The sequence below is a fragment of the Atta cephalotes genome (genome assembly GCF_000143395.1).
Source record: "Atta cephalotes unplaced genomic scaffold scaffold00062, whole genome shotgun sequence".
NCBI classification, from domain to species: domain Eukaryota; kingdom Metazoa; phylum Arthropoda; class Insecta; order Hymenoptera; family Formicidae; genus Atta; species Atta cephalotes.
The window spans coordinates 664,709-674,953 of record NW_012130126.1 but is presented as its reverse complement, the minus strand read 5'-3'; the positions used below and the strand labels follow the sequence as shown (position 1 = coordinate 674,953).

Below are 10,245 nucleotides of genomic sequence, written 5' to 3'. Positions count from 1 at the left end.
GTGTGTGTGTGTGTGTGTGTGTGTGTGTGTGTGTGACTGATTCGCGATAAACATAAAAAGAATTAATTACATTACGCAGAATTAATAATGTAATCACGTTAATATATTCGCACGTGCTACGCTGAACAAGAATCTTTTAAAAAATCTGGATCGAAGCTCCGATTCCACTTATTAAAATTTATCAAAATGTATGTGCGTAGATCATAGAAAATTACACGATATTTTCACGAGTTCCCTAAGTTAGAAATTTTTCACTGTTAGGAGACATCAGGTCAGGTACACTTCCTCATGTAGAACGGGCTAATATGTAGAAAGAGCAAAATGCTCGGCAGATGTGCTTTGGCGCACCGAAAAGATGATACTTTTTGTATACTCGCGCATCTAATATAATAATATTAACCGCTTAGGGAATGGGTCAGTCATGAGAATTTAACCGTAAATACCTCTTCGACGTACGAACGTATTTCAATCGGAATTATCTCGGGATACCAAAAGTAGACTAAATCGCAGCAATTCTGTTTGAAATTTAAGCGGAACTTAAATTTAAATTTTTCGTCAGATTATCGTCCGCGATTTGATTACATATTCGCTTAAATTCGAAACATCATTGACATGCAACCGAGTCTCGAAAACTATCTCTTTCACTGTGGTTTCAATATGGTATATAAATACCATATTCTTTTTTTCTTCTATAACAAATGCAAGAATCTACGTCGAGGAGTAGTTCGTCACAAAGGTTGTGAAAATTTTTTGCAGAACATTCATTCTCTTTTCTATTTCTTTTCTTCCCTTTCTCCCTTTGAAGATTGCTCCGTCATTTTCATGGCACCAAAGTACGACAACACGCGCGGAAGACTCTGTCAGGCGAGTAGTACTTGCAATATAATAACCGGGGAAGATTTAAGATTTGCGTAAGAAACATAAAACTATGTAACAGGCACCTGTAGAAGAACCAGTTCTCCGAATTTTTGTCAGACTTGCTTGAAGTCTTACTTGGAAAATTGCGTGAAAGCACTTGTCTTGCAAACAGATACCGCAATACTGGCCTCCGATCGCCGTCTTCACCGTTGAGACACGTATAGAAACGCTCGTCTTAAGCGCGGCGATTATGACCGCTTAAGTTACTGAACCCAAGACGCAGGCACCCACTGAGGTTCTCTCTCGAGCGAATTAATCTCCGTGAGGAGCTGGTTATACGCCCGATCCGTATCGTTGTTGAGGATAAGCATATCAAATAGATGGCCATACTTATCCTCCATCTCACGGGCCTTCTCGATTATGTCTTTTAATTCTTCCTCTTTGAAGCTTTCGTTGTTCTTGATCCTCTTCTGCCTAAGCTTCTCGAGGCTCGGAGGCGCGATAAACACAACATACGGCTTTAGATCCGAATTTCGCAGGATCTTGAGACTCTGGGGATGCAGGTTTAAGACACAGATTTTCCCGGAATTAACCACTGTCCTGATGGCCTCCACGGACGTGCCGTAATACGCTTTCTCGTATTCGCCGTGCTCGACGAACTTCCGACAAAGAATATCGGACTCGAACTGAGCACGAGAAATAAAATGGTAATCCTGCCCATCGACTTCGGAATCTTTCTTTGGACGACTTGTATCTAGAAATCGAAGAAATGGAATGTATTATTTAGATTATTTTTATGCTTTATTTAGGTTGAGATATTTCTTTTAAAACATTTTCAGATCTGTAGCTAAATTTTTAAATACTTTAACAAGATCGGTTTTTCCGTGTATAAAATAGTAAATATTCATAGCAGATTAATTATTTAATTGTTTAATTGGTTATAATAATCTTAGCTTCACATTATACAAAATATATTATCTTAGTCAGTCATGTTTATCAATTAATTTCAAGTTAATCAAGTTTATCAGGTAGGCTTTATAGCAACAGCATTGCTGGTGTCTTATCTTTTTGTGTCTATCTCACATTTATGTATGTACTTATTGTCAATATATTTCAAGAGTACAATAAATTAAGTTAAATTAAATTTAAAAAAAATGACATTTACGTGGTATCGCTGCAGCAAAACGTTCGCTGTCCTGCATCAATCTCTGCCTAAGTTCGTGCCGTCCGATATTGGGTGGTCCGATGAGTACAATTGGCCTCTTGTGATTTGCACGAGGATAGTATAAGGCGACTTCCTCATACGTCAGCACTTCCTCGCTGTCGTAATCTGCAAGAAAACTTTGCGTCTAAGAATAGTCTTTAAACAATTTATAATTGACATTAGGTCAGTCAATTTAGGCTTTACATACCGTCTATGGCAGTTGTTGCGTAAAGTGGATATCCATCGTCATTGAAGTTCGCGCCGAACTTGTTTCGTTTCTTCTTCTTTGGATTTTTTCTCGCGCACAATAACGTGCTAGATTTTTTCGAACCTCGCATCGTCGATTTGTCACCAGCTATCGTCTGCTTCATGGATTCTCGCCTGTATAGGTAAAACAGAATGCCATTTTCAATGGAATATTTAAGTATTGGCGCGATTATAATCTTCGATTATAATTAACTTACTGATGTTGAAACGCTCTGCTGGGTATTAGACCAGCCAGTGTCTGGTCTTCTTCACCCTCTCGATATGCTTGCCACCAGTTAGGATCCTCTTGAGAAATTACGTGGAGTACATCACCTTTTTGAAAGCTTACGCCCAACTCTCTGCACGGTATGTATGGGTCTTCCTCGGGATCGTAATCGAAATGCGCTCGTATATGTATCTAGATGCAAATAAAAGTAAAAGCTTTATGGTTACAAATGTCATGTTATATCTACGTTGTGTCCGTGCAATAAAGCCAGCTGTTTCCTATTAGCATCGATCTAAAGATAATTTCTGTACGAGTAACTTACAAGTATCAATGTCGTGTCGTTAAGATAAGAGAACAAATGTCATATGCTTATATGTATATTCGCTTTTATACGTACGTTGGTTCAGTCAAAGTAGATGCACTGAACAAACTTTAATTAAGCGAACGAAACAGAATGACTAAATAATATTGATTTTCTTGACAGATATCGAAATCGTAAAAAGACATTCAAATGTAAAAACGACTAATGTCATTTATATCTTGGAAGTTGAAGGACAAATGTTTTTTCTATTTGACATTTGCCCTTTCACCTCCAATATCACCGGTAATATTGGTTGTTCTAATTTCAAGATCCACGGATACGATAGTCTACATTTCTAATACGAGAATATTCTAAATATATCAGGATGTGTGCTGTATATGTCGTACCTGGGTCGTGTCTTCTCTCCTTAAATTATTTCTGTGGCTCGTTGGAGCCGGAAGTACCAAGAACGTGAGACTACCCTGCATGCCAGCAAGAATATCACAAACTTCGTTAACAGTCTTGCCGCGCATTTCTACTCCGTTTACCTCGAGAACCTCATCGCCCTCATGTAGAAGTCCTGACTTATCTGCCGCACCACCTCGAACGACACGTCCTTGAAAGACAGAATTAATTTTAGTGTTAGAAATAATGTTCTCGGAATTGAACGATAAGATTATACGACAAATATTCAGTAAACCACCGGTATACTTTTAGCAGAGATAGAGGAAATGACAATTGCATGTAAATATAATTACCTATGATTACCGCATCCCCTTCGTTTCTGACGGTAGCACCCAAAGGTTCGTTAGTTTTCTCAATTCGGATAATTTTAATGTTGTCGACTACACGGGAATCTTTCCAACTAGACGTCGGACTAGGCGGGTCACTGGGTGGAGAGGACGGACTTTGCTTCCTTTGTAAACCTTCCACGTAGGAGACGATAGAGTCGTGCGCCAGAAGCAGAGCCTCCATGTCGTAACTTGTTAGAATACTCGTTAACTCTTCCACGGCGGCTATTGTTTCTGCTCCGCCGACACCTGTTGCGGTCGACGACGATTGCCATTTTTCAAGGATATCCACGCACTGAAACATCAGAACGCCAAAGCATTAGAATTATGACATAAATCGAAACAAGTAAATAATAATAACATATTTAATACGTAAGAAGGTCCTTCAGAGATTTGTTGGATAAATAATATATTAAAAATATATGACATGGGATACAGTTTCTGAATTATACATTTATATTTAAAATTCATTGGAAAAAGGCCTCTATTTAATTAAATAGAAATTACAAAAAAAAAACATCATTATTAAAATATTTGAGAAAACAATTTTAATAAGCTTTTCCATTATTCTAATTAAATTACATACACAATGTCGTATACTAGCTTCACGATTAGAAAAAATTTTTAATTAGTAAACAAAAATGTATTGAATAGCATGAATAATATTATAGATCTTCTCTTTTATGTTATAAATTATCAATTTTATACATACATCTCGCGCTAAATTCGATGCATCATCGGCATGATGTTTGAAAATCTTGCTCGTCCTTAGTCGACTTTTTAAAGTATGACGAGTCGCCAGGGCAGACGCAAATCGATTCTGCACTAAAAGTGTTCGGACTGCCTCGAGCTCGGCTTCGACACCTGGACCCGAAATACCGAGAGCACCTGAAATATTCCGCAGTTGGAGCTGCAGCCTCTCCAGCGTAGCAACGACCTCGCCGTACGCTGAAATATGAAAGGTATACTTGTTAGAAACTTCCTTGCGGAATCCTGTGCCGCCACACCCGCTGTTTATTTACGCTACACAAGCAGGCTATAAGGGAAGAGCAAGGAACTATATTTAGTAGCATTCAATTTTCAGCAACTTTCAGAATTCTTTAAATACCGTTCTCGCGTTTGTAAGTTCATGAAATTAAATGCAAATGAGATAGAATAGGTCTAAAATTCTCTTCAAATAAAACAATACAAGATTAAAAAATCTTAAATATTAATATAAAAATAAATAAAGAATATGAACTGTATTATATTCAATTTTCTTAATTAAGTTTATTTGTTTTTCTTTTTACATTTTCTTCTTGTAATATTTTCTTTTTAGAGAAAACTGCGAGAATATATTTGAAAAAGAAAAATTACTCACTGAGAGGCCTGGGCGGCTCCTCCACTTCTTGGATTGCATTAGGAGTGGCGTGTGTAATTCGACTGACGCCGGTGGTCACCTCGTCCTGTGCATAAGCAAGATTTCCCTGGCCACTGAGGCTCGTCGCGTGGCTCTCCAAAGCTTGAAGCTTTTTAGAGCCACGGAGAGAACGGCTGAGCATTTCCTGTCTTTCCTCCTCATCTTTCCGTTTTCGTAACTGCTCCTGTAAGTGTGATATGACCGGTAAGCTAAATTTTCTTTTACAAAATATAAAAGTGTTCATGGAAATTTAAATCTCATAGCAAAACAGAACTCTCCGATACGTGTATTTATTCTAAAAATCGAGATATCAAAATTCTATATTCGACAGTTATTAAAATATGTTTGACACGTATCTCTTTATAAAATATTTCACATATTTTTTTTTAAAAGATTAAATAGAATATATTCTTAAATGTATTTTAGACTGCAATCGTGTATATAATAAATAATAAGATTAAATAATAAGATAAAAAAAACAGAGAAAATTTGTATTAAACTAAAACTTATCATGGTTCTCTTTCTGTAATTTATGTACTATTTATCTTTAATGTATTATTAATTAATATTTAATTATTATAATTATTTATTTCTTGAATGTATGCATTAGAAAAAAAAAATATTTAATATATTTTGAAAACATAACATTTTAATCTAAACCTGGTTAGATTGTCTTAAGGAAATCTTGTCTTATTGAAGTATTATAATTATGCTGATTATGTAAAAGTCTGTGAAATAATTGCTGTACACATCAACTGTATGTAACGAGTGTCGCAAACACATACGATTTGCTGCAAAATTTAAAGACCACTCAATGCGGTTGCAACTTGCGAAAAGTAAGAAATTCTTGAATGATATTCAAGATTCAATTGAGCTTCTTTGCGAATACCAATTAATTAATTATTTCGAGATAGCTTATATTCAGAAATGTGAAGGTTTTAGTTCTCAGTCAATTGGCAAATCTGGCACAATACACATCAATATACATATCTCGCTCTCTCTCTCTCTCTCATATATTCTGTAATATTCTATATTATATATCTACAAATAATGTTTGCTTATTATTGTTTTTAATCTATAAAAGTATTTTCAACAAAATCTGTTTCATTTCATTACTCTGCATAAATCTCGTTATTCATTAATTTTATAAAATGAATCGCTCTTGTTTTTGAAGTTTATATAATCGCATTACGTGAATGTATGAATTAATTAATTAAAATTATTAGGTTAAACAAAATAGAATATCAAATATTTATTAACTGAGAGATTTTCTAAATATTACAAAAAAGAATGGTTCTCAAATTTTCAAGAATTTGTAAATAAATATTCATACTTAAAAATTCTATATTTTTATTATTATTTTCGATATATGCAATGTTGTATTTAGCAAAGTCTAATTTGTAATAAACTTTTATTTTCTTTATGAGTCAGAAATATCTACTTGCGATCAAATTACATGAATTTGTCATGCTATCGGCGATACTATTTGTGATTCGTGATCTACGCCCACCGGTGTCAATTGATAAAGTCATCATTAGTCAGCCATCGCGTTTTACCATCGTGAAATTGCAATGCGAATAACATGCCTGATAAAAAAATGTTTATCTGCAATGTCGCAGTAGTCGGCAGCAAAACATACGACTCTTAATTTTCATTTATATAACGAGCACCTCGTTTTGCCGCGCAATGCTACGTATGAGGATAAACATATCTCAATGAAGCCCTATTTACCTCGATAATGAACGTAAGGTTTCCTGTCTCGAATTCTCGCCCTCCTGCACAGTGTACTTAGATAACATTAACACGTTGTCAACTTAAAAAAAAAATGACAGCAAAATGAATTCCGAGAAAAACCAATGTTTTAAGTTGTTTACATAAGTCTGGACGATCTCTGAGCGATGCGGTGTATCTACAATTTGTTCCAACATGTGATTCCATCTTGATAAGAATTAATGATGGAATTTTGTAAATAGAATGATACATAAAATTGAGGAAGAAACTTGCAATGCTTTATATATTATATTATATATTATAAATTCACAATTATTAAGATTTTTTTAAATAGCAGTTTAAATAGTAATAGAAATATCAAAATGTAAATTGAAAAAAAATGTAAGATATGGTGGCTATTCGGTCGATACTATTGCAACTAATGACTTTCATAAAAACAGGAAAGTAAAGAAAAATGTGTTGAATTTAGGACACCTGCTGCGGCGTATCTCGAGATATTAGAGAGCAGCGAACCGAATTGAAAGTCTGAAATAAATTCTTCGTCTGCTTGAGGCAGATCAAGAAACTGAGGTCAGGAAAGTAGGAGCCGTACAAAAAAAAAAGAAGGGACCAGACAGTCCCTGAATGCAGCAGGCCTGCGAGTCACCCTACGTCTACACCTATCGAAAACTTCGTAACGCTACACTTGAGGCATGTAATCTTAGACTATTGCAGGGGTTCTTTACATTCCAGACCGCACTTGACTTAAGGCAGGTAAGAGTGTGGTGTGAGGATTCCATAAGATAAACAGACTCGCGCGGCCCCGATGACGCCAGTCACGTAAGGGGTTCTGGCATTTCTCACACTTACAGACACTGAGATTGTATGAATTTCAAGCGCACCGCACTCGATTCACAAGCATATCCAGATCTCATCTACGATTTTCCACGAAGAGTTTCCATCCGATTTTTAACGGCTCGATGAAACGAAGTTCAACAGGAGTGAAAAATTATTCGAAACGAGATGTCAAATGGATCTTCACGCCGCGTATTTTAATTTCAAAAAGAAGTTCCTTCTGCCTCTATCATCCGCCGAATTGCATTTATTAACGGACAAGCCAGTATTTCAGCCACGTGCGTATTTTATAAGCACACATTGAGAATAAATGGAATAAAGAATTTTTTACGTTGATCGATTCACTCGTTTAATAATTTTCGAATAATTAACGCTTGTTAACGCACGTTCTGTTAATGCGCCTAATTAATTTCCACTCGTGCAAGGTCGCACTGCAATTCATTTATCAATTGAACCTGGGCTCGGGGAATTCGGAAACTGTGTGGCGCGACTACGTCGCGACGAATGGTGCCTCGATAATAACTATTGTCATCGCAATTTCCTGCGCAACGTGGTCACGTGAGTAGCGAGTTATAGTACGTCCTCTTAAATAACGATCTGTCATTTATTGCATCGTTACGCAACGCGATCTCACCCACGACTGTTGCGTTATTTTCACGGTTAAAAACTCCCCGCAAAATTTTTGTTTTCCCGCTTATTAACAACTTAATCCGATCACAGGGCAAAATCGTAAATTTCGATGAAAGCAAGAGACGCAGTTTTATCGTTGTGACGAAATACCGGAGGAAGCACACGTGCCAGTTTACGAGCTAGACTGGCGATATTACGCGGTCAACCCTTCTTCAATATGTAAATCGTGTCTCGCGCATAAAGATTTTTACGAGAATGTTTATTATTTACATGAAACAAAACCAATACGTTTCGTGGCAATTACCACAGTTGGACATAATTTTTACGTACAGCGAAATCGATTACATAAAATTTATTCTTTTAACAGACGCGGCTTCAATATTAATAATAATAAAATAAACGCTTCGTAGCATTCATAGACGTAATGTGATAGATACAAACTGCAACATTGCGCATTCCCTGATCTTCTGTGAAAAAGAATTATCAGCATTTATCTTCAATGTGATACTTTAGAAAAAGAGAGCGATATGCATCAAGCTATCTCATTCTTTCTGCTCATTTAAAAAGAAAGAGTTGAACATAAAATCTTTTTCTTCAATTCTATATTTTAGAAAGAGAACGATTATGCTTCAAACTACGTCATTTTTTTTCTGAACCGATAGTGATAATTTCATAGAAATACGCTAGTCTATTATTGTGTATATAATAGCACTTACCAGCTTTAGGCAATTTGCGTATTGACTTGAGCTTATTCTCTTAACGAATGTGCTATTAAATTTAACAATAATAATTTTGAATATATATTAGGTACACATCTAATTTGTTTTCTTTCTTCTTTACGCCGATACTTACATTCCGTCATTCCTCCAAAATTCGACACGGGATTGGTAATGTTCGCGCTTTTCGAATGCTTATCATGCGTGCTTACGTGACTCGATACAACATCAAGTGCGAAAGAGTGCCGACATCATATCTTACCTGATATTTCCTGATAGAATGCAACTGCTGTTGTGTCGGCTCGGCGTTGGCGTTATCGCTCGTCTCAACATTATTGTTCTGCGTGGAGAGGCGCAAATTATCTTTCGGCGGTCTGGCAGGTGCTCTCTTCTGATCGCGCGGTGGGATGGCAGGCTTGACTCCATTGAGACCGGCCTAAAAATCCATTCCGAAACAGCTCGTATTAGTGGTCCCACGTGCCTGACGTCGCGCAAACTACTTTGCCTTTCCCAACTCTTATGGTTTCACATTCTTTTCTCTTTTATTCATTATTTTCAGTCACAAACTATTCGTATACTTCAGTTGAAGAGACTTTGTAGAACCGCGTATTTGCATGCGGCACGCGGAAGGACGAGAGGGAAGAGAAAAAGAGGAAGTTGACGTAAGCTAGATAAGCGAGAGAAAGAAAAAGATAGAGCGAGATACACTAAAAGAAAGCATATCAAAAGCAAGATTACGAAAATAAAATGCAGAAGTAAAATGCCAACTCTTGAATGACTCGGTGATTCATCAATATACATGTAATCGTATCGAAGATGATAACATACTTCTATTTATTTACTTTTAGTTATCGTTCAATCTATCAATCAATTTTTTTATTAAAGGATTATTATGTTATTTAGAATCTCGAACTGTTTATTTCCTTTGTTCGTTATTTCAAAATATGTTAATTAAGATATGTACATAATTTATAGTTATACGAGCATTTTACTTTACAATTTTTATTACGCAGCTTGTGGCTACTTTACCATGCTGTTGATCTCATGTTAAATACTCCACATTCCTCTATGCATGCTCTTTATTTTGCGTCTTTAATTGAACAGCGACCTTCGCACATTTTATCTTTGCAATAATAGTCTTATCAAGATAAAGGATATTATATAAATTATATAAATATAATATTACATAAATTATTATATTTACATAAATTTGTTCTTTAAAGGATATTCCACAATTTGTGTCTTTATCCAATCATGTCATAAAATTTAATTCAATTAAATAGAATGACACATGCTTTTATAATCAACA

At 35.8% G+C, this 10,245-nt stretch overlaps 1 protein-coding gene across 1 annotated transcript in view; it reads right to left on the bottom strand.

Moving 5' to 3' along the window:
• Nucleotides 1-1,121: 1,121 nt before the first annotated feature.
• Nucleotides 1,122-10,245, bottom strand: part of LOC105623692 — a 51,751-nt gene continuing 42,627 nt past the window's right edge. The window contains exons 8-16 of the mRNA XM_012205074.1: nt 9,199-9,372; nt 4,987-5,209; nt 4,339-4,574; nt 3,594-3,921; nt 3,236-3,451; nt 2,527-2,722; nt 2,271-2,443; nt 2,024-2,188; nt 1,122-1,612 (exon numbers count right to left, since the gene is read on the bottom strand). Of these exons, the coding sequence (XP_012060464.1) occupies nt 1,122-1,612; nt 2,024-2,188; nt 2,271-2,443; nt 2,527-2,722; nt 3,236-3,451; nt 3,594-3,921; nt 4,339-4,574; nt 4,987-5,209; nt 9,199-9,372 (2,202 nt within the window). The remainder of the gene's footprint in view (nt 1,613-2,023; nt 2,189-2,270; nt 2,444-2,526; nt 2,723-3,235; nt 3,452-3,593; nt 3,922-4,338; nt 4,575-4,986; nt 5,210-9,198; nt 9,373-10,245) is intronic.